General features: G+C 40.2%; 1 protein-coding gene across 2 annotated transcripts in view; it reads right to left on the bottom strand.

Moving 5' to 3' along the window:
* Window positions 1-26,040, bottom strand: part of LOC121607207 (protein unc-13 homolog B-like) — a 181,070-nt gene that overhangs the window by 144,571 nt on the left and 10,459 nt on the right. For both annotated transcript variants that reach the window (XM_041937920.1, XM_041937921.1), the window contains exons 2-3: window positions 18,579-18,608; window positions 8,607-8,706 (exon numbers count right to left, since the gene is read on the bottom strand). In XM_041937920.1, coding sequence (XP_041793854.1) covers window positions 8,607-8,706; window positions 18,579-18,608 — 130 coding nt within the window. The remainder of the gene's footprint in view (window positions 1-8,606; window positions 8,707-18,578; window positions 18,609-26,040) is intronic.

The following is a 26,040-nucleotide window of genomic DNA, read 5'->3' as shown; positions in this document are numbered from 1 at the left end:
ATGAGTTTCCATTTTAAGTTGTGGCTTTGACTGGGAAACTAAGAGTTTTCTGAAAGCTCCTACAGTATATATCCAATTTGGCACTTGATGACATGAATGTCATTACAATGTGACTCTTTGCCATCCATCCCATATGACATGACCAGTGCATTACACACCCTCCGGCAGGTAAGTGACAGGATCTCTGCTATGTTGCTAATATGCAACTGGAAACTGAAGTAAACATCCAAGTTATGCTTTCTTTAAATCAATAAATACCTGTTGAACAACGTGGAGAGGGGTGCTGACAGCGTGAATAAGAGCAAGCAAAAAGGCTGTGATCAGACAGCAGTGAATCATTCCTGTCGTGATAACTAGATAAAGCCATTGGCCAAACACTAACAAAGGATGATGTGGAAGGAAGAGAAAAAGGTCACCATTTTTTGAAACTTATACACAACTTAATTGACAGAGAATTGGAAGAAAAGAGCAGACTATGACCTGAAACACCAGAGAGGCAGTCAGACAGAAAGACAACACCCAAACAGATGGAGCAAGAGGAGTCTCAAGAGGAATGCTTCTCCCCATTCTTAAGCTGAAGAAAATAAAGAAACATAAATAGCTTGAAAGGGGAAAAAAAATTAAAGCGAAAGAAAAACATATTTAAGTCCCAAATTCTCTCAAAACAAAAGGAATACAGGGAAATCCACAAATTTAGTATCAGTTTATAGCATTAATAACAGTTACCTACATTAGACAGTTACACTTAGCTACTATGTCAGTCAAGCAGTCAAGACATCTAAAGATTAGGGAGTGACAGAAACCCGATGACCTGTGACACGATACTGTAAATCATGTGAAAAGATTAAGACCTCCAGTAGCATGTGAGGACAGTGCTCAGATGGACACACAGAGCCAGAATGAAAAAGAGCAAAGAAATGAGGAGAGGTATAAGGCATCTCTCTGGCCTTGCAAGTCATGATTGTGGTGAACAAAAAAAGAATAGAGACTGCAGCAAATGAGAGAGAAAACCAACAACTGAGACAGACAGAGAGAGATTGAATCCAAGGATGCATGAGCAGAGACAAGCACGTGAGGCCTAGTGACCCCGAGTGTAGAGGGATCAACATGCAACTGCTTATCCCTTTATCCCACTATCCAACCAAACCACCAATCAGCCACCACGCACACACACACACACACACACACACGCAGCCGGCTGTCCAGTGACCACCGATGTACCAAACCGTCAGATTTGATATCGACTGAATGGGGAAATGAGGGAACAGAGGATGAGCGGGTACGTACTGTGAAGTGGCATGATTTGGTTTCAAAGAAGGAGGCTGTCTACATAAAGACACTATCAAAAATGGCAAGAAAAAAGATCATTTTTTGCAGTGGACAATTTGAGCCAATTGGTTGTAACGTATTGTGGCGTGGATTCCAGCCAGATTTGGAATGGACTTTCAACACAACCCAGCCGCATTGTGGATCATCGCATCATTTGACGCACAACAATTGGTGCCCATAACAAACAGGAGACACATCACAGAGGCAGAAAAAGCAGTGGAGGAACAGCAGCCGGGATGCACTGATTCAGCGAGTGAATGTAATAAAACTGTTTCTGCAAAGAAGGACAAAGATGCCAATAGTATGTGGGCTGACATAGAAATGCCAGGGTGCAGGTGTTTCAGCAGGTGCTTTGACATAGGTCATACACTGACAGCATGTTGCACTTAAAATCTAAAGGCAGCAACATCTCTGGCTCTCATCCAGCAGGGGGCTTTTCTCTCTGCTGCTGTAAAAAAAAGGCATAAACTCTAAAGCCACAATAACCACTCCAGAGTTTTCAATGTTCATTAAAGCTCATAATACTATAGTACTGATCTGAACAAACAACATACTGCTCATTTTGCTTTACATAAAGTATGGCACATAACATTTATTTCCTCCTAAATTACATAAATGGCTTAAAGTCAAACATCATTAAATCTAAACAGCAACTTCTAATGGCAATCTATCCAGTGGATTTGGCTATTTCTTCTGTGCAAGAGGGAATTTTGGTCAACTACAGGTGAAAATAAGTTTTAGTTTGAGACTCTCCAGTCTTTGTCATTTCATTGTCACAGAAAATGTGGTAAAAGGTTTTTTTTTTGGCATTTTCTAAATTATATAAACACATTTTTTTCTCATACAAAAAGCATTTTCATTAAAAAGAGGAAGTGTATTCACCTTGGAGGAGAAAGTGTTGCAGGCAAATTTTGAAACTTGTCCTCACCTGCAGCCAGTGAGAGACAGCAGTAATCCAACACTAAGTGTGAGTCCTGTTCGCCTACCGAATGAGGATAATGAAGTGGATATGTGGAGTACAATTTTGAGGTGCTTGGCAGGTGAGCCAAGGCGACGGCAAATCAAAAATGGTGTGTGTGCCTGTGTGTGTCCACATCATCCTACAGAAACTAGGAGAATATTTAATGCGCAAAAAGAAAGCAAATACGAACAAGATTAAGATTGTTCTTTTTTTCATTTCAGTAACAGCATTTCAGCACAGCCATTTTAGGACATCAGATTGAGTTTGTCAGGCTCAGTTTCTGTGTAGACTGTCAGAATTAGCTTAGCCTCAGTGGTACAGGGATAATGCCTCTGTTGCATCATGTAGGATGCAACATGTTGAAGGGTAAGACTCTCACAATCACTACTTGCTAGTCTATGTTGCACAGTTTGAAGGTACTGACCAAGAGCTGTTGGTGCCAACAACATGTATGAAGTTAGCATGATAGCATACCACAATTTAGCATGCTACTGTAATGTAACATGTTAATACTTGCCATGCTGGCATGGTAGCATTAGTACGTTGTTTTTGTACCATCAAAATACAGATGAGAGTCACAGGAATTTGCATATTAGTTTTTGCAGCATCCCATCATGAACTGTGTTAAAAGTGTTGGGCAAATGGAACTTCCTCTGGATACCATGAATGTTCTTATTAGATTCCAATCCATCCAATATCTATCAAGACATTTCACTCTGGTCTGGGACTGACCGACAGATATTAGGCTACCATCCCTCAAGCCACGATGCTAATCTGGCTACGAAACATAACTAACAAAAGTGAGACTTTAAGTTTAGTTTTTCTAAAATAGCTAAATAAATGTGAGTTCCCTGCCTTGACAAATACTGTGTGTTTGCTTTTAGGAAAGTCATGTATCTCTCTTCAGTGAGCTAGTCAGTGGCCAAGAAGTCGCTGAGGTGTGAGAAGCATGTGTACAGAAAACGTGATCCATGCCAGTCTGAGGCAAGAAGATGTCTCCTGAATATCTTGTCGAGATGAATCCAGCATACGTACAATCAGAAAATGTCTAATTAAGCATCACCGTCACTTTCCGTTGTCTATAAACTTACTTCATGTTGAGAAGAGATACTTCAAAGCAGTGTGTGTTAAGTCCTCCAGTCTAAATGGATGGCTTGCAGCTGGAACAATCACCATTTCAGAAAGGTTAGAGAAAGAAAGAGGGAGTGCTATCAGCAGGGGAGAGATTGAGAGGAGCTCTGAGTGCTGCCCTAGACACTGTTACTATTTTCTACTTTATTTTTGGGCAGGAGTGTAAAGGGGTGGCAGGATGGGTGAGCACAAGCCATGCTCAGTCCAAACTCATCTCTGACTCGGACTGAAAATAAAAAACACATTTCACTCTCCACCCAGCTCTGTCGGCCTCCCCGTTCTCTCTTTAATCTGCAGTATGTTTGCCCAGGCCACAGTGACGGCATGCTGCAGTACTCCTGCTAATCCTGCAACTACAAGGAAGCCACTACCCGACCAACATATAGAGCGTGATGGATGCATGGTGCAGGTGTCTTCGCACGTGCACATGCATATGCATTAAGTACAGTAAACCTGCTCTACACTCAAAAAAGCTTAGAACACTCACACACTCCCCTAGTTCATGAACGCACCACCGGCCACTGAAAAGAGAAGGGATTTAAAGAAACTTGCAGCTGAAGTCAACAGCTGCACTGTGTGAATCCCCAGCTTGGATGGACTACAACCTTAAGCCGCCTGCTCTTGTACAGATGTGGCTGCTATCGTTGATTCTCAGAGGGGTCCAAGTTAAAGTGTCACGGTGCACATCTGGCAGGGCCTCAGTGGGCTTCTTCACCACCCAGCTGTGAGGAGGCCGCATCCCTGTGGTTTCACAACAATGACTGGAGTCCCGCTTTCATCAAACATGTTCGATGGTGAGTCTTGCAGATTACGTCATTCAGAATAATTGTTGCTGAAACGTGTTGCTAAAAGTACTATGTGCATTTTTTTATTAGAAGACAACTTCCAGTTTCTGTTTATTTTCCTCTGTTGTGTGTGTGTATGTATTTGCTGTTACCTCGTCATTCAGTGTATTTACAGCTCTGGTGTGAAGAGACAATTACCTCTACTGGCCAAATTAACTGGGTTTTCAGTCAAATTAGGTAAGGAAGCAGTCAATTTCAGAATGGCCCTCATATGTACTTTGATATTGATACAAAAACAACATACTAATGCTACCATGCCAACATGCAAACTGCCTCTTATTGCAGTTATTCTGTGTATCCCAGTTTAGGGCAATTAAAAGCTTATAACTGACTTATCCTGCAGGTTTTTGGAGAAACAATTCGCCACATTTCTACTCAGTATCTACACTACAGTAATTGATTGTATATCCTATAAAGGAAAGGTGTTTTTGGCCTGGTGTCTGGTAGGTTTTACTTGGAAAAATCCTTTGGTATGAAGGAAGCGGTCTAGATTCAGAACTGCCCACACAGAAAATGTATCTGGAACGTTTAGTGCTCAATTACCACAGCAAGGGCACTTAGCACTTCGGCTCAACAATTAAAATTGCAACATAGTCCAGCCAAACTTTTTTGATACAGGTAAAATGTGTTGCAACATACCATTACATATATATGCAAAAATTGCCATTCCCACTAAAACTCATATCACAATGTCTGTCAAAATAAACTTGATATATCGCATATCGTTCAGCTCTGCCCAGCACCAAATTTAGCACCAGCAAAATGAAATATAAAATGACACTTAAAAAAAAGGTTTTCTCACCCCACTAGCTAACATTTGTAAACCTGCACCCACATGGCTTCAAAGCTACATCTCAACCATTACATTACAGTCGTAACCTCTCTCTTATATATGCTGCTTTATTATTTGTGCAGAACACTAAAAAATAAAAAATAAAAAAAATAAAAAACACTTTTAAGCACCATCTGAGCACACACTTGAGGTAGCCCTGTGATAAACATGTTTGTCTCACTCCTCTTGTTGAGACCTTTCATTCTGGGAACCAAACTCAGCTGCAATTTCTCCACGAAACCTCCAACAGCGCTTTAACGCAGCACGCTGCTGCTGCCGCCCCCCATCAAGCCCGACTGCTGCTAATGAGACTTGGGAGCTAATTGGCTATTTAGCATAGGAGGCCATGGGGTTTCCTTTATATATAATCGCTGACATCTTTTCATCATTATGGTCATATTATGTAGCATTTTACTTGAGTTGAGCTCTTGAGGTAATTACACAGAATCACCTTCTCATTGCGAAAGAGTAGAAATCATGCACATGTATTTCTTTGAACAACTACACACAGGAAAGAACAGACAAGTGTTATTTGCTTTTTGTCTGAAGCAGTTATTTTTCAAAGAGAGACATGATGAGAATAACAGCCTGAGTGGATCTGATAGAGGATCGGGTAATAGCAGAGATTATCAGCAGCATGGAGGAGAGGAGAGGAGAGGAGAGGAGAGGAGAGGAGAGGAGAGGAGAGGAGAGTCTTATGTAATCATGTCTACAGTCAGTCTCTCCAATCCTTCTAATCAAGTCTAGGGGGATCAGTCTGCAGGAAAGATCTGTGTCTGTTGTACAGTACAATCCATAACTGCTGTATGTGTGTGTGTGGCTCAGACAGACAGACAGACAGACATGCAGGCAGGCAGACAGACAGAGATTAGTGTGTATATCTAATGCTTACGTGTGTTTAACAGGCTAATTAAATGTAAAACTATTTTGTAGAAAAATGATATACATGTTGTAGATACACATATGATTCACAGCTATCCTGTCAGTCTAAATCATGAAGTGGAATTATCCCATCTCCTTAAATTGACACCCTTTCGATGCCACAATCATTTTCTAGGTTTGTGTGTTTGATTACTGGCAGCACAACTGTGTGTGTAAAGTGTAAAGTAAATTTCTTTATTCCAAGAACTCTATCTAGATATACCAACAGTTCCATGTCTTTTCCATGTCCATCCCAGTGAGCCACAAAGGATACAATTCAGGTCCAAGCACTCTTAAGGTTTCTGATGACACATCATATGATTTCTACTTTGAGAGTCAGGAACGTTTCTTTGCTATTTTGGGACTCAAACACACGAAGTTCTTTGTCTTTAGTCATGACGTGGCTGGAGTACTAAAGGACAAATGCTAGAATATGCTTGAAGTGAAGTGAAAACCACTGAGTGAACAATGTATATCAGGAAAACATGTACAAGACATTAGTTTAATACAGTCAAAATGGACGTAGAAAAACTAGGTTATATAAAACAATATCCAAGTAATTTAGCCAGTTAAGTTTTGAGGAGTAACTTTCTATCTCTGTGCCTGAAGCACCATGTCAAGACCTGTCAGTGCTGAAGCACAGAACAATACATGCAGGGAATAACTTCAGCCAGCTAGATCAGAGGCCGGGTTACAGGCTTGACTTGACAAGGCAAAGAAAAAAAGAGAATAAAAGAACGATAGCTCAGAGTAAAACCTCCTTCAAAAATCCAATATGAAAGAAAATGTATTTCTCTTCTCCTCAGCCAGATAAACCCAGTCAGACCAGCAAAAGAGGTGAAAAGAGTGACAACCTGTGATGTACAGTACACCTTTTTTACGGAAAAACCCCAATCATCATGCATCTAACCCACCATCCCATATAAGAACTGATTTGGTGGATTTGCAGGTCAAAAGAAATCTAAAACTGGGCTTAATTTGGTTGGAAATTAACTTTTGTTCATGCTAGCAGCATGATTCAAGGGATGGGAATATCGGCCAGCCGGTCAGTTGCTCCACCACTTTCAGCTCCACATCTATTAAATGGACCCCGCCATCCCCAAAAACAGTTTCCCCAAAAATCCGTCCATCCAGTCCTTATGGATGCGAACGCAAAGAACAGCACTACTTCCGCAAGCATAAAAAGTGAAGTGGGATTTCTACAGGAGCTACATCTGTACGTCTTCTCCCCCATGGAATCAGACTGGGCTGGAAAATTTATTAGATCTATCACTGACTCATCCACTTATCTGACCTCGCCATGTAATTTCACTTTCCATTCATCCTACCTGCTCCCACCACAAATTCCCATTTAGCAGCCTGTGCCAGCCGGCCAGGCTGGAGTCCCACAGGCGGCTCACGCTCCCTTTCAATTTCAGCAAGGCCTATTAAAGCCAGCTAGCACGTCAGCTAGCACTGGACACATGGTCAGTGTTCATCTAAGGACTGACACACACGCCGAAGCTTCAATTTCTTTCTGCATTTGTCTTAATACATCTCAAGAGGTTGGTACCGAACATGCTGTGGCTGCTAATATAAGTGACACTGAGCCACTGAGCCAGAAGGTAAGAGGCAACTGGAAGAAACTGGAAACCATGACGAGAGTGGTCAAAACTGGAGCTCATTGCAGCAACACCAACTTGGTCTCATAAATCCATGATGGAACTGAGCACAGTGGAAGTGGAAGTGGAATTATGTAAAAAAGAAAAAAATGTCAAACAAACCAAAATATTTTTTACATTTCTTAGCTTTGAATGTATCTTCTTCAAGCGCCACCGCAAAAACCATCAAACACTGTGTTGAAACTGGCTCTCATGAGGAAAGAAAGACCAAGAGTTACCTCTGCTGCAGAGGCTTAATTCACTGTGAATCAGGCTTTCATGGTGGTATTGAAGCTGAATGGATGGAATCTGCATGTGTGGTTTCCACTGTGAAGCATGAAGGAGGAGGTGTGATGGCGTGGGAACGCTTTGCTGGCGATACTGTTTGCGATTTATTCAATATTCAAAGCACACTGCACCAGCATGGCTACCACTGCAGTGACATGCCATTCCATCTGGTTTGTGCTTTGTGGGACCGCCATTTGTTTTTCAGCAGGACACAGACCCCAAACACATCTCCATGCTATGTGAGGGTTACTTGACCGAGAAGGAGAGTGATGGAGTGCTGCATCAGATTACCTGGTCTCTCAACAATCACCTGACCATAACCCGATGCAAAAGGTTTGGGATGAGTTGGACCACAAAGTGGGCTACTTAGAAGAATCTAAAATATGAAACATATTCTGCTTAAAAGGTGCGTTCAAACTTCTGACTGGCACTGTATGCAGCTGTTGTCAGAAGTGATATTACAAAGAGCAAAAACTGCCTACAAGATGTGGAGAAATACTATGGAAAAAAAATACAGTGAGTTACTTAAATGTGAATTGCGAATATAATGATGACAACAAGGATTGTCTGGGTATTCACTGAAAATTCCCAGTGATAAATTAACGTTCACACAGTAAGTAAGGGGGTTTAAAGTAAGAGGAACAGAAGGGTAAACTCACAACATGAAGTCTTGTTCCCAACATGGCTGGTCCCCACGGACTGTGATGGTGGTACTCTTCACATTTTGCACCTTTAAAGTTACATAGGCGTTGAACTTGTCTGAAAAAGAGAGGAAAAAATAATAAAAATGTTTTATCTTTTGCAGACTAGTGCCATTTTTATAATATATACATATTTACACAAATATTATCTTGTAACTTATTGGAAGAAAGTCCCAAGTTATGAATTAAACATTTGTCTTTTGTTCTGTCCTGTTTTTACCATCCCGAGGCCTCAGTGACACATTTGAAGCATTGACTGAACTACAGGTGAAAATATATTATTATTCATCCTCTGCATAACAATACAGTAAATAGCCATTAATTTTGGAGCAAGTGATGCTTCTCTAGAGCTCGTGGGGAGATGAAGGGGAGATAACAAAGGCTAACAATCCCGACCATGGGGAGAAATAATCAGAATTACCCGAACATTAACGGAAGAACACACAGAGTGACAAACAAACACACATACAGTCAGATACACAGATGATTTTATGCAGCATTGAATGTTAGAAACTAATATAAAGGAGATAAAGACACGATACCCAGCCCGGCTGCAGGATATGACCACTAAACACTAATCTTATGCTAATTTTAGCCTGTGCAATACATAATGTTTTTGCCTTTAAATCACCAACCACCACAAAGACTATAAACCCTAAACCACTATGGACGGCATATTTGTGCAGAACTTTCAGACAGCATAAAGTGCAAACCGGACTAAAGGCAATCAGCATCAGAGTCATAACTCACCAGAGTCCTGCAAAACAATAGTGATGTGTTTGCAAGAAGAAAAGAGAATAATCAAACATGTCGAACTCATTTTGACAAATCAACTTGTAGATAATTTTAACTGACATGAACTTTATTTCATTGGTTAAAGAAATGTTATTTGATTTAGCAGCTTCTACAGGGCATTTTGCTTTCACAGTAGAAATACATTTTAATGACCTTTAACAAATAATGTTTAATTTTTAATTTCCGCAGGTGTCGAGACATGACAGACACTTTTAAGAAAGTTCGGGCGAGACAAAAATGTTTCCTCGTTATGTTAATTCAGAAAAAAGCAACCTATGCGGCATCACTTTCATCTGAATTCCATTTGCTATTGAAAATTACTAATTTTTTCTAAGTACTTTCTAGGAGACAGGCAGTCGGTGATTCATTCATTTGTAACAGTGTGATGGGGCTACGGCAGTGCTGAAAAACTGTATCTGTAGTCATGTCTCCCCTAAAACCTTTTGCTCCAAAGGGAAACCCCCTTTGGTCAGATGTATTTTAGCAGCACAGGCACTACTGAATGATCAGAGGAATATTCTAGTGACATGACACTACAGGCAGTGGTGATCCTCACTCTTCCCTGACTACACACTGCTACTTGTCACTTTGATCATGAAGGTGAAACTACTCTGTAGAGTATATTGGCTGCAATATACTGTAGAATGAAGCATTTGTAGTATATATTGTAGTATATATTTTTGAGAATATTGTAGCTCCAAGATAAAGCTGAAAGAAGGGTGGGAATAAGAGAAAGATTGGTCTGCTACTTCAGCACCATGGACAGCACCATGCATTTACCAATACACAGCACAGTTAGGCTGCTGATAGGGCTGAGGCCATAGATTCTAACTCTAACACCAACCTCAGGCTGATAAAGGATCAATGAGTAACTCTCATTTTGCATTTCGGTCATTTTACAAAATCATCTACTGCAGATGGAGTTTCAAGAGGTCATAAAAGTGTTCTGAATGTCTTGTCCTGTGCATGAGATGCTACTAAAAAGCAAAAAAGGAGAGCCAAATGCCTAAAAACAGTCAAGTTCAATAACAAAATTAAAGAGCAATGACTGAGATGAGAGACATTCTATTTGCACTGTTGTACTTGAGAGGAAGTGTTTTCAGGGAAAACAGTGCTTTGCTCTCTTTCCAGCCATTGAAGTGATGTCTAATATTACTGCTGTTTTGATGTCCTCTAATTGTTTCCATCTGTTCTCTTCTTCTTTACAAATCAGTTTATTTTTATTATGCTGTAAACTAAATATTGTAGAACAAAAACACATTATTAAGTGTAATGATGCAGCACAAATGTGAAGGTGGAAAATTCCCTTCTCAATTTATCAATCCTCCATGTTTGGTGTCCTAGGACAGAATTGGAAGAACAAAGACAGAGATGAACAGAAATGAACAATTACACCTTAAATAAGTCGACCATGTGCCTTTTAATAATGCTCATTTGCAAGGTGTCACTATTAACTGTGGAAGCGCTGAACAAGGAACATTTTGTACCAATGAAAAATCCAGTCTCATTACATTTTCTCATCACACTCTGATGGCTGTACTGAGAACTATATGATCATTTTCCTTCTTTTCTATGATGCTGGTCCATTTTCAGCAATGATCCAGGTCTGACACATTCATTTGCAGTCATATTAGAGCTTCATACGGTTATTCTACAAAGATCAACTACTGCAAAGATAATCGCCCTCTCTCTTTTTCCTGGAGGTTTCTCCTTGTTCTCATTGAGGGTCATTATTTCATAATGTGGCCATTGTGAAGTGCTGTGACGTTAATGGACACATCAACTTGGTTTCAGTAAAAGTGTGCACTTTTACTGAAACCACTTGCAAAGATGCAGTCTTTATGTCAGTCGTTATTTTCAGTATTCATTTACCTTTATTATTGATGAGCTAAGATGGAGCTAAAACATCACTAAACTCAGCCGGACATCATGAGAGTCACATCCCATATGAGGCTGCTCCCCACAAGGGACATTTAAATGTAAATTTTAGGTTTGAGACTTTAGGTTTTTTGTTAATAATAGGCCATGGGCAAGGCAGTGGTTATGCTTAAGGTTAAATAACGTCTTATTAATTAATGAAGTCAACCCAATGTCCTCCTAAGAGGAGGAAACGTGTGTGTGTGTGTGTGTGTGTGTGTGTGTGTGTGTGTGTGTGTGTGTGTCTTGCTGTCAAAGCTCACACTGATCAGCATAATCATCAGAAACTGAGGAAGTTTGAGCCACCGACCACCTAATCCTTACTTGATTACCTGCCACAAGTAGCCCACTCTTCACATGGACAGATGTACACTAGGAGGAGTGTCTGCGTTGTTGGTGTGTGTATTTGTGGCCAGTGTCATTGGATTTGGGGTGAAGATGAGGTGAGGGACGTGTTCACTCAGCTGCATAAATGAGTACATTACAGCCAGGGTTTGGTTCCAGCACTCGGTTTCCAATTTGCATGTGGTTCCAAGTTGGTGAGGTACCTGGATTCATAAAGCTCTGAGTCTTAATGAAGTCTTAATGAATCTCTTCACAAATTGATATCCTCCTCTATCAGCAAAATTTAGTCTGCAAAAATTCAGGTAGTTATCAAGTTAAACCAATAAACCAATACATGAAAAACAATATGAAACTTTTTTCTTTTTTTTAATGTCTGTGTTTGATGGTAGTGAAAGACAAATGTAGTATAAAGGGCAACAAAGCCCATCTACAAGTGGAGATTAGGGTAGAGTGGGGACCAGACACACTACTTCCACACAGGAGACCAGGGTTTGATTCTCCTGTGAAACCAATAGTCAATGTTGATTGTTTTAAGGAAGTAATTATTTGAATCCAAACCATGATCTTTTCCCAAACCTAACCTAACTAAGTAGCTAGGTTTTGTGTTTTTTTTTTAAATATCTCCATGAATTCAAGACATGTTTCATGCTTCAGACATGTAGGAGTTGGCCGTAATTCAAGGCTATAGCCTACACCAGTGACTTCAAAGTTGCATAGAAGGTATTTAGCGTGATGGCTATAGTAAGAGCTGCTCCATATGCTCCAGATCTCATCATTTCAGATCCTACCTCAGCTGTGCAATCTGTTGCGGCACCAGTTTAAGCTCCAAGTTGGCTGTATTTCACTGAGATTCCTCCATCCCTATTCTACTAAGGCACAGAGCAATCTTCATGAAGTGTTTGTGCTTTGCAACAACTCCTAAAACAACTGATGTCATATGTAATATATCTAAAATGGTTCATCTTAGATATTGGTTCAGTGTGTTCTAATGAAGGAAAAAAACAATGAATTACAAGCTGCTAATGTTGCTGTGGATCCCTTTAACAATGCAGATGTCTTCTTTGAGACGTGCAGATTCAATGCAAAGCCAGGTTCAGACTACATGTTATAAGCCCGATAATGGCCCAGTCAAACAGACATGACACCTGAACTATATCTTGCCTGAAAGCCAGCAATCTACCTATTCTGACACGGCGAGCACACAGATTGACATCATTGTCCTGCAGCCTGAACCCTGCATTAGAAGAAAGCACAGCGTGCTCAGTAGCCTCCACTGACTCGACAGCTTGGTAAAGTCTGTGAAAGCATTGATGTGTGGACACGAATGAACGGGAAGCAGGGCATTGCCAAGAGATACCTTCATATACTCAATCACTTTCCCTTCAAGAAAGAAAAGATTGACGAGTAAAAGAGTTCTGAGTCTACATCAGATCCTGTGTTTCGCTAAACTCACTGTTGCACACAGATGTGTTGCTTATGTGTATCCAATTTCTGTCTCAAAATCCCCATGGAGCTCTTTGTTGATTACCTCGTCCTGCTTTAGCAAAGACAGCAAAGCAGTCCTAAGCATATAAAACATCAGCGGGGACAAGAAACTGACAGAGCACAAGATGCCCCCTGCACTTCTTCATCCTTATTTATGCAGGCAGGGTTGATGAAGCACTTGACCTGCTTTATATTCACACACTTAGACACACTTTCACACCTGGGACCTTGCCAGCACAGTCCTGTTTTACAGACTACAGCTACACCAGATGAAAGACTCAAGCGAAGAGAGATTCAGTTTGTGTAATTCAGTAAGCCTAAAAGTTTATCTTTAATTCACTGGTCATGTTAAAAACACAAACATCAGTCTTGGACACATTAGAAAAATATCAGATCATGAAAAAGAAACCATTACAGATGGACTGTCACCCAGTGGCTAAAAGTGCACTGGGAGGTAGTTTAATAAGGTGAGGGTGAGATGAGACGATGCGCGCCACCAGCAGCTGGTTAGCGCATCTTAACCCAAAGACTGGAAGTAAGAGTGAACAGCTACCCTGGATCTGTCTAAAGGTAACAAATTCCACCTACCCGGAACATTAAAGATCACTAATTATGACACTACATGTTATTTTTGTGTCATCTGTGCAAAAACTGAAGTGAAGAAACAGAGAAACATTGTGGGTGCTATGTGCTGGACTGTTTTTTGCCATACTGACTCTGCCACACCTTATCCAACAGCCTTCTTATGTAATCTGTTCCTAATGTAATCCTTAATATTGCTGCAGCAGACACATATACTATGTATCGACGTGTAAATCAAAGTTTGGAAATTGTTCCTAGATTTTATCCTGAAATTAGACCCATGAAATGCCAAGCGTAAATGGCCTATCTTTCTCTGAGACAGGGGGTGAACGGGTTAATCCGGAATAATCCATCATTCACTTAAGGGGGTTGCCAGGTCTGTGATTAAGGGGACGAGGGGACTGGCAGGGTGCAGACAGCCCCATTTACTGCCTGAGCTAACAGTGGTAAGGAAAAAATAGGAAAACACAGCAACTGGACAAGCTAGGAAAGAAGGCAAAAACAGCACAAAAAATAAACAAGGAGGAAAAATCGATTAAAATTTAGCCATCATATAAATTTGGCATCTATTTCCTTTGACACTACTGGGGCTGTCATGAAAGATATCTGAAAGGTACTCAGCAGACCTCCATAATTGCTTGGTTACACACAAACACAAACGCAGACACACACACACACGTTAGGTTTCCATCCATTTCGGGGACATTACATAGAGACGTATCCTAACCATAACCACCCTTTTTTAGTCCCCATAAGGAAGGCAAGTCCCCACAATGTGACTGTGTAAACACATTTATTTCCCCACAACATGAACAATACACATCCACACACACACACACACACACACACACACACACACACACACATTCATTCAGTAAGCAGCAACTACAGTAGCTGTAGTGGGGAGGAAATATCCCAGCATGCAGCGGGACCCTCTTGGGTAGCAGTCGGCATCATTTATAATTAAGTGGTGATGACTTATGAAAATAAATAAGTTATATACAGTTACACATGGACATGCACGGCGCGGCCAGGCGAGATGACATTTACTAGGCTGTCTACAGTAATGAATAGTCTATTATGGGAGGGGATGGGGGAGGTTGTAGAGCGAGGGAGAGGAGCAAGGAGGTGAGGAAAGCTTTTGGTGGATGAAGGGAGCTAAGGAGATATTAAACTGAGTTCTTTTTGTCTCACACGTACAAACAGACAGGATGTTCTCTTTTATAACAGCTACAGTGCTTTTCCCACAATATATGAGTTTGTTAGCCTCTTTTACCTCATTAATTTGGTTTTTCATCACCTTACTCTGTATGGTTCAGTCTCTTATCGACCCAGCTCTTTCACAGGCTCTGATAAACTATACACGACCTGATCAGCAGCAAACAGCAGACAGACAAATTTAGCAGCTGGCTGGTGATGACAGAAGACTATCAGAGAGTTAGAAAAAAACTCAGGAAAGGAAAGCAAAGGAAAACTTTGGAAACCAAGACAGAGCTTAAAGGAATGAATCTCTGCTTTACATTCATCTGCTGCAACATGACTCTCTGGTTGCCTGATAAGCCCAGCATTATCTTTTTGGCTTCCTCATACAGAAATACCTACAGCAGTACTGTATGTTACTTAAAGGAGAGGACAGAGTAGCTGTCAAAACAAAGCTTCATCACAGATTCCACTGACAGAAAATCTAAGGAAGCAGAAGAAAATGCGTCACTGCCCACATTGCTTGATTGACTGGAGAATTTTGGTTAGAGCGCAGTGCAGAAACACACTGCAATTAACGCTCAGTACCACAGACAGACTGCATAAACAGAGAATAAAGTTAACCACTGAAATGTTTTCTCAAAAACTAAACATTAGTCAAAAAATAGATGGTAGTTTCCTCAAATTAAAATCTACTCCCACTGCACCACAACATCTAATCAGTGTTGCACCACAACACTGTTGTATCCTACCTCATACATTACTATGGCATATTATTATGACTTTTTTCTTCTAACTTCAGATAGCTGAGCAGAAAGAAGATTCTCATTTTCTCAAACAATTCCTCACAGGCGAAAAATACCGCAATTTCTTATGCCCAAAAAATGTCTACTACAATGACTACTTACCAATCAACTATGTTGACTCAGGAGGAATTGTTGCAGTCTGCAATAAACAAGTCAGACAGCACAACAGCTCAGACTGTGCTGAGACAGGGCTGCCTCATTACACCGACACCATTGTCTCATTATTGTCAGGAATTCCTCTGGATTCATTAGGCTGCAGTGGACCATCACAGCAAGATAACCACTGCTACTGACGCTCTACTTGTCAGGTTTGAAATACATCATGATTTTGGACAATTCCCTGTTCAAAACACTGCAAGACAAACCTGTTGGCCAAATGATTTATTTTAACAAGTACAGGCCAAATCTTTCACTGTCTGCACTTGAACCGAAAAGGAAACCAAAAGAGTTATGACAACAAGCAAAATTAAGAAATAATTTCAATAGTAAATAATAATTTACTGTTAAAACTCAAACGCTCCACTGGAGCAATTTTGTTTCAACTGCCTTGCTTAAAGGCCCTTCATGTATCGAATTCACATTTCCTGCCAATGTTGTGTTTCCAAAGCAGGCTGACATTCAAACTAGTTTCCGTCTGATTAAAACGCCACTTCTCAAACCTCTAATCCAGAGATTTTCAAGTACAGTAAGTGGTGTCATGACCCGAAAGGAGGGTTTCATTTCAACAAACACCAAAACAGCTGATATCACTGCTTTGCATCTCTTAAACCAGAGAGTGATCACCTAACACATGAACATCTATAACTGAAGGTGAATTACGTGACATATCCTGGCACAGATCTCCTCCCTTTGAGTTACAGAGGACTTTAAATGACACACTTACCTGATGACTACTTAAAGGGTTGGTTGACCAAAATAACCCCAAAAAAGAACATATCATATCGCTTGACTTGCTTGTGGTGCGAGATTAAAAACTTTTAAAATCAACAAAGTCATTACATTACATATCTGGGGACCACGAATGACTGTACCAAATGTCACAGCAATCCAACCATTTGTGCTTCACAGCTTTGGACTGACAAACTGCCAGACCACCTGACATCACCGTCTCTAGAGCCACAGTAATAGCACGGCTAAAAACAGGATAATGTGCCTTAAATCTTCTAAACTAATAAAGTGACACATATACCAGCTGCCATCTCTCAGGGGTTGTCAAGCAGTGGGGCTTCAGGAGGGCCTTGGGACAGCAGACAGCTCCCCGAGGCAAAGAATCTATTGCTTCTTACTATTAAGATAAATCAGATCAGGTTTCCCAAACTGGGGCATTAGAGTGGGACAAACTCTATCAGCTGTGTCTGATCTTAGATTAATAATCACGTCACATGACAGAACTGCATTCTGGGTATATGCGCTATACGTGACTTTTACAACTCTGAGGAGAAGTAGGTGTGTTGTTTTTAGTTGTTAGTTTAACTACCTAAAAATTCAATGGGAGAATTGCCAGTCGTGGTAATTCAGGAGAACTGCGGTACAACTGAATTAAAGGACATCTACACAGTAGTAACACCATCACTCATGTCCTGTTCTATGAACCCTGGGGAGGCCAATCAAATCTCCTCCATCCGCTCTGAAAATCTGCTCTGCGATGTGAGGCCAGAGGCAGCCAATGACAAATGATCTCCTGTGTCTGGAGTCTGTCTCTGTCTCCTTAAGACACTGAAGGATTTGTCTCCATCTTCTCCTTTATGCCGGGATGACAAGTCGTCATTTCAGGCTAGCAGGTGGCCCTTTGTCTGTGATGATCTATTGATTTTCTTCTCTCCTCATCTGGCTTGACTTCTCATTCTCCGACTGGTCGCTGTTGTTCTTCCCTCATCATCGCCTGGAGAGAGGGTGGGACAAACAGCTGCAACCAGCAAAGAGGTAAGACGAAAAAAGGCGCAAAGAAAACAGGCGGACGGGAACAGAGAGTTCCACTTTTGACTGGAATAGTGGATGCTTCATGGACAAGGCCTTCACCAGAAACCATGCAAAGTGACAAGCACAGGACTTGCATACAAACACTAACATCTGAGGAATGCACTCTGACCAATGGGAGGCTTAACTGAACTATTATGGGATAACAACACCTTGTTCGAAGGAAGTTCAGCAACATTTTATGCAACAAGTCCTCACACAGTAAATGATCAAACAGGTAAAAGTTGTGATCCCCCCACTCTGACCTCCTCCCTAAGAGACAACTAAACACTACTTCCACCTTTGCTTCTGAGCCACAACACTCTCTATTTGGAAATCCATGTTTCTTGACAGAATAATATACAACTGTATACATGAAGTGTTTGCCAAATGACTAGTGCTGTTTTTTCCCATGAGAACAATGGCACATTCCCGTACAGTAGAGCTGGTGTGGAATCCTTAGTGGTGAGTGTTAACCAAATTGTGTCCAAGAATCAAGTATTAAAAACTAGAGTGGATGCCCCAAGTTTAGTCGGAATTTAGCCTTGTTTATCTACTTCATCCAACACTGCCTGATTTAAAACCTAAATGATCTACTTCATACAGAGGTAGCTCTCTTGGTTAAGTATTCAGTTACTGGAATTGAACCTCAGGCTTTGAGGGGGAAGTCACAGCTTTCAAAAAGAATGTCATAGGTCCGACTCTTTGTCAAAACTTAGAGAAACCTGCTCTATGAGCATGGTCTGATGCAACACGGATGTCTGCAACACAGCTGTCCCTTATTATCCCTTACTGTCAGTGTTCCAACATCAGCAGATATTCAGTGTGATGTATTAGCTCTTACCTGGAGGCCCGTGTAGTTTGGCTTTTTTCACTGGAAGAAGAAAAGAGAAAACACAGATTAGTCACACAGTAAGTATATTTGTTTTTCTCTTGCTTCTACGTTGTCATTTTGTGGTTGTTGTTGTAGGAGCGTTCTTCTCCTTGGTTAAATATTGATGCCATTTCAGTTGTCTTTGTTGGGACAGGATGGTTTTATGAAGCCCCTGGGATTGTTTTTCCCCCTCTAACTTGCACACATGCTGCTTCTTCCCTTCTGCCTTTTCTTGCAGCGATGATTATCTGCTTCACTGCTAAATTTAACTGAGGTTGGGTATGAACGAGAGTACAGAATATTTCAAATGCTATATAAGAAATACATGAGGCATCATTTTAAAATAGGGCTGACATATCACAAGCAGAACTTAAAACCTCTGTCCCCCATGTGTTTGTGATCAGACATTAAAAAATAAAACAGAGGGAGAACAATATGTACAATAGATCATTATTTAATTTATGTCAATACTGGAGACTGTTTACTATCTGATGAGTGCGTTGGACATAAAATATCATCACTTCATTTTATCCGATGAAACATTTGTCTGAAATGTCAGAATTAGTGTATGAATTCTTGAGCTATGGCCTTTGAACATGATGATCTGTGTTCATCATTGAGCTCAAGTGAACATTTGTGCCAAATTTAAAGAAATTCTCTCCAGGTGTTCCTTTGAACAGGTGATTTCACACTCACAAGAAAAGGACGGACGGACAGACGACCTGAAAACATAACACCTCTGGCCACAGCTAACACTTGTGCAGAAGCATAGAAACTTAGAAAGGTGTGATTATACTAAACAGACCGGTAAACATTCGTCTTTAATGAAGAAAACTAAAATTTGGAATTGTAAACAGTCACAGCACTTAGTCTGACATGTTTGCCTGCAGCAAAAACCCCTCTATTAGGAAGGATTTTAACTCCTACATTGAGCCTTTTGTATTTAATATGCATCATTATTTCAGGGTCATTTGTGCTTCTTGGTAAGCTCATTATTAAAACATAAAACAATGTGTATATGTATTATGTGTGAATCAACGAGCAACAAGGAAATGAGGTGTGAAAAGACAATGGACACAGTCGGCTGAACACATAAACATTAACTCATTCAAACACTGGAACTAATCATGGTATGACACATTACAGATGGGAAATGGATTGTTGTTTAATAAGCCATTATTAAAACATAATCTATTATCACAGACCGTGAACTGGTATTATAATAACAAGTGTAGGTTTTTACCCACAAGGCCACTTTATCACATTGTTTGTGGTCTCTTCACTTTAAGTCTTGCAACAGATACTGAGGAATTGCAAATACCTGTGAGGAGGGTAATGATCCATTTAACCTCCGAATGTGTTAGTTTTTATAGTGACAGTGAATCAAATGTCTTCGTGTAATGTGAAGTGGTCACTCACACTGCTAAAGCCACAGAGAATTAAGCTAACACTAACGCTGTAGCTCTAATGCTACATGGTTTTAGCAGATTTTTGCTACTTATTTTGGTTTGCTAATGCCTCTTTCACAGTGGACCAAAAACCCACTAACACCCACTAACATCTGGCTTCTGTCTCCAGTGGGGAAAAGGTGCAATCGGCTGGGTCAAATGACTCTGCAGTAGCCATGCGTATTTTTCCAGTCAAGGTCCGACTGGCAGGGATGAAAACCCCGGGTGGACATGCTACTTTTCGCCACTCCTCCAGCACAACGCTATGATGCGCGTTGATATTACAGGCGTTGGGGCATAAAATTGCCAGGAAAATCGAACACTGTTCAGCCGTTTCATATCTATTTCGAACAAAGTTCAAATAAACTGTTGGCGTGACAGACATGACAAACAGTCAAAGCTAGCAATTAAGCTAGGTTTTAAAGAAAGTAGCAGTTACAAAGCCAGATATTTATCTCAGCAGTTGATGGAGAGCAAACCAGAGCTAAAACAAGAATGCATTTTAAACTTACATTCATTACATGGATGGAAGTACGACTCCAAAGGATGATAATGTTGCTCTGTGTCCCCTAAATGCTTCAAGACTTCTTTGCTAACATGTTAGCCACATTTAAGATGATACTATTTTGGAACTACCTTTGTTTCTTTCTGACCCCTAGTGGTCAAAAATCCCTTCAAAATCACAGCAGACATTGTCAATCACAGGTGTATCTTGTTGGAGAATTTCTCTTTGGAGATTAATAAAGTATCTATCTATCTATCATTAATGTTGATAATTCCACCTTTGCTTTTCTCGCTGTCTGCTGTGAGAATGGTCTGCCAGTGTAATTCATTTAATTTTAAGATACAAGAGTTCAGGCTAGCAAGAGTTAACAACATGAAAAGTACAAGATGATGAGGTTTTTAACAGGAAAGAAAAGAAAAAAGGCAGCTCTCATCCAGCAAACGTGTTAGTTAAATTCAAAATTTGACAAGGCCTGTCTTGCCCTTACGTTCACTGTCAAAAACACCACTGCACAATGGTCTGAACAACAGAAAATACATTACTTTATATTCTAATATGCATTATATTTTGTGGCATATGCTATTTTTGTGTGTATAATTTATCTTGGTGGTGTGTATATATATATCAAATAGTATACAACACATACTATATCTAACAAGACTGTATATGTATTCATACATTCTGTATTCACTATAATGTCTCTTCATATATACTGTATATTTGCAGAGCTTCCTACACAATGCTATAATATTGCAAAAAATATGTACAAATTTAGGAATCTTTGTGAAACGACAGCAGTGAGATCTCACACAGAATGCAGCACAGAACTTCTTGAAATGCCAGAGTGTCTTGAAATACCAATGTCTGCTGGGTTTTAGGCTAAAAAGTCAGTCACACTGATATTGATCAACGATGCAATTAAGGCCCTAGGAGATGTGTTATGGTCCTTTTACTGCAGCAGTATAAAGGTTTATTGCCTTTCTGAGGTAATTTAGTTATTTAAATTGGGTTTAAATGCATATTCTCACTGAGGGAGATCAATACGTTTATTCAATCACAGCCCAAAAGTGTGAGACGTGATAAGAGAGACAGACACAGGAATGAATTCGCAGACAGAGAGCGAGATCGTTAACAGGTCATTTGTCTTAGCCTGTCAGCACAGTTTGCCTTGTGTGTCACTCGTGCCAGCTTGGCAGAGGCTCACAGGAAGCCCGGTGGCCTCGTTGGTCAAGTGCCAACCGGGTCTGACAAAACCTGCGTGAATGGCCTGACACTGTGGGAGAGATTCACAATGATACTACAGAGTCACAGCGAGAAAAGTGTTAGAGCAAGGCAGCTTTTAAATGTGTGAGAATACACAAAAACACTGTAGCAATACTGTATGTACTGTCTGCCAACTGTGGAGAGCTGTACTCCTGACAACACCAGTGCCGTGGCAGCTCAGGAGTTAAGGCACCCTCAGTTTGCATCCGGCCAGGGACGGTTGCATGTCACTCCCCATCTATCTTTCCCAACACTTCCTGACATCCCTCTACTATCAGCTGTCTAATAATGGCATAAAATGTCCACAAATATGCAACTAAAAGCTGAAAACAGATAAGGCAAGAATACCTATTCCCCATATATTGTTTAATTTGGAGGAAGCATATCTCGTCTCATGTTGTTTTTCCAACTTTTTGGCTGCAATCTCTGCTGTCTAAAACACTGACACCGCTGACTACTGAGGACGATGAACATTTGAAAAACAACACGATAAAGCTTTAAAAACAACAGACAAAAAACCAAGAGGAACATTTTATGTAATAATGCGTTCCAGAGGGAACATGTACAAAGAAAAAAGAACAGGGGCCCAGGATGCTTCCTGGAGGAACACGATAGTCAATATCAAATGCATTTGCCAAAATTTCCTCAACTAACAAAAGGTTTTCTTCCTGACAAGGGAAACCAGTTAAGGCCTCTACCAGTGGGACTCACCTGTTTCCCAAGTGCATTGATTAAAATACCATGATCAGTGATATCAGATACAGTGTTAAATGCTTATGATCTGGGCTTCCAAACATGGATTAGCAGGGTGAAAGATAAAATACATTGCTGCACATTTATTTTTCCAGTAAATAAAAGATTTCCGATTATTCTATCCAAGCTGTTCATTGGGCAAAAAGGTGTAAAAAAAAATTGTGTCAAAGAAATGTCAAAGTCTGTTTAAAATCCAGTCACACCAAAGACTGCACAGCACACAGAGACAAACTAAGTGGATACAGATGCTTAATACCTGCAGGGTCCCCAGAGAGGAGCTGCGTACGCACACTGAACTGTTTGAGGCGACTTGCTGCTTATAGGGAGTTAAATTTCCAAGCAAATGGACAGTTTATTTTACATTTGTTGTGTGATTTTATTTATCCCTGGTGGCAATTAATTGTTTTTGGTGAAGTGAAGAGTAAGGTCAGACTTTGAGCAGCATCACTGAAGCTGGTGGGGATGTGCTGTCTAGCTTTTACTTGTGTTGAGATGTTTTACAAGCCCCATGAGAGGGTTTGTTTGTATTTCAGCAGCGCAAACTTGTGATTGTATGACATCCTTCATGTTTGCAAATGAGTAAATAAGAGGATCACTCGTCAAGGAAGAATCTAAACCTTTCAGTCAAAGGTAAGTAAACTACACTTTATGCAGTTTATTTGTTAACATCGCCACAATAGAATTCTTTTCTCTACAAGTAAAAGAATGGGTCTGACAATCAATGTTGTCACATTAGTCATACCTTCTAAGCGGTGCAGAAGCAAAGTGCTGCTCTCAGCTCTCAGTTCAGTCATATATCTCCAAACCACAGCAGACAATGGAAATTGCTTGGCTGATGCTTCCTCCTCTGTTTGCCAGAGTGATCATCACCTTTCACAATCACAGCTACTGAAGGAGAACGCTTCTCAGAGTATTTCATCACTGAACAGGCACTAAAACACAGCCAGTCTATAATTTTTTAATAGTGTGATTATCTGTGAGGATGGCATTTCATGGCCAAGAGATGCCAGCTGTCAAGTCTCACAGCCCACTCTGATATAATGCACCACACAGCATAGTTTGAGCATCAAGTTGATCATACTGGTCACACATTGTCAAGCAGCACATCAAAACCAAAAGCACAACGAGCATAAAAATCACAGATGTTTTACTACTGCTGCAATGTTTTCACCAGAGCTTCCTCTTATATATTTCTTTGAAATGGCAAGAAACGCCAATTCCGATGGGCTGATTCTTAAGGCACAAACTTTTTTACGGTGTCCCATCAAGAAAGTAGGAAAAGTGAGCAGCAGCACCAGACATTTAATGGATGTGAACAGTCGTTACGTATGACATGTGAACACAATGCTATGAGTAACAGCAGAATTTTCAGATATGAGGATGTCATATTATTTATACTGGTTGCATACTGATGTTCTTATGCACGTACATAATACAAATGCAGAAGTCCTCTGTGTGTCCTGTTTGACACTATTCTTTACGTAATTTGGTGGTTTTGCCCATTTGTGGGGTTATGGGATGGGGGCCTCCAAACATCAGGCATAAAAGTGAAATGATTCCACTTTGGAACGTACTAATTATGCCTGAACAGTGGGTCACTAGGAAGGTCTTTAATTAGGACTTTATTTGTGGAGCCTGGGACAACATTCTTTGTTTGCAATTTAATGTAGTATGTTATGTTCATGTCTGACAAATGTTTCACCACTGCAACTGGATTTTCTGGTGTCTTATAGATTCATGTGAACATGGGGCTGGGCACATGTATGTGCATGACGCACAGTCAACAAATGACAAATAAACAAAACAAACTGTACCATCCACAGCCCCAATGTTTTCTGAGCCCATCAAAATATATCTGTATCTACTTAAAAATACTTTTTGAGCTGCAAAGGCATGTAGTTTAAAATGAGGATGGGTCCATCAGAATGGTGCATTCAAGTGCAGTTGTACAGCCTGGAGAAAAGACCTCCTTGACATGTTAAATGCAATGATGTTTTGACTGATTCTCAAATGGACCATACATTTACATTTACACATGAACCACCATAAATTAAGTCTAAGCCCATGAGAAACACAGTTACACACATGAATATTACTATATTTTGAGAGTTTACCAACTATTATTTATTGTTTGTTCTTTTGTTACTGTTGCATTTTCTTCTGTCTTACATATTACAGTATTCTGTACGTTGTCTGTGAGTTTGCTCGTATAAAAAATGTGCTCTATTAAAAAAACTGCCTTGCCTTGTTTAATCGCAATAATTTCCATAATTGTTGACAAAACAACAAAATGATTTTATTTTCATGTATTGTTTTTTAGGAGGAAAACTGAGTTATCTGTTGTGCCTAGTCAGATGTCAAAAGATGCCCTAAAACAATCAAATATCATATCAAATGCCAGCACATTTCTGCTATTGGAACACGGAAGCTGCTTGCAGTCATTCTGTCACAGATAATAATACAAAGGTCAGTGTCACATTTCAGTGCTAGCAGAGGTCAGCATCCCTCAGGGCCAGAGGGATGGCAAGCCTGATCTGAGGCAGTAAAGCAGACCAGATACCCGACACGTGTCCACTGCAGCGATTGTATGAGGATGCGTGCTGGTGACTGAACGTTTGGCTGGTGGGATAATCCCTTGGAGCTAATGCCTTAAGCGGAGCTGAAATCTACCAGACCCTGCTTTATTGTACTGTGGATGAATAACAAAGAGAACATGCAGAATATGGAGGAAAGCAGAAACACTTTTTGACTTGCAAGAATTAAGAGCAGCTCACTTTTGACCTTGTGAGCACCCTGTGCAGCATCCAAAGCTTTAGTGCTTTAAGGATATGAAGCCATGGTGGCTGATGTTCACATGATGAGTCATGCATCAGATTAAACCTACTGCTGAACTGAGCTGTACTATACAAAAAATATTATGTCATAAACATATCTGTGATGTCTGTGTATGCTATAGATTGCCAAAAATAAATCTATTTCATAAAGGAAGTATGTTTAGCACATGGTGTCAATGCATAATGTGACTTTTTCACTTTATTTCACAGGTCTTATTAATTTAATGAACAAAGTTTTTAATTCCAGACATTTTAGGAGGCTCTGTGAGCAACACTTAGGTCAGCACTCCTACTGCTTTAACAAACACATATACACACATACTTTACATCAAATACCTTTGATGTAAAGTGAAAAAAACAAATGCTGTGTTTGATTTTTGTGCTGCAATTTTGCAAAGTCCAGCACTAGACTTTGGCATCACTACTAAATCCCAGTAGTTGAAAGCAGGCCACACACAGTGAGAGTCCTGGAAGAAGTCTAACATGTCTGAACATTTCACTGATTTTTCTTGTCTGTATCATTTGGATTAATGATTAATTATTTATTTAATGCCAATTAAACAATGTGAAGGTTAAAACAAGAGAAACACATTTTTTCCTCTTTTATCTTAGGTATTTAATCTCTGCAG

The sequence above is a fragment of the Chelmon rostratus genome, chromosome 5 (genome assembly GCF_017976325.1).
Source record: "Chelmon rostratus isolate fCheRos1 chromosome 5, fCheRos1.pri, whole genome shotgun sequence".
Lineage (NCBI taxonomy): Eukaryota > Metazoa > Chordata > Actinopteri > Chaetodontiformes > Chaetodontidae > Chelmon > Chelmon rostratus.
This window is presented reverse-complemented; position numbering and strand designations above follow the sequence as displayed.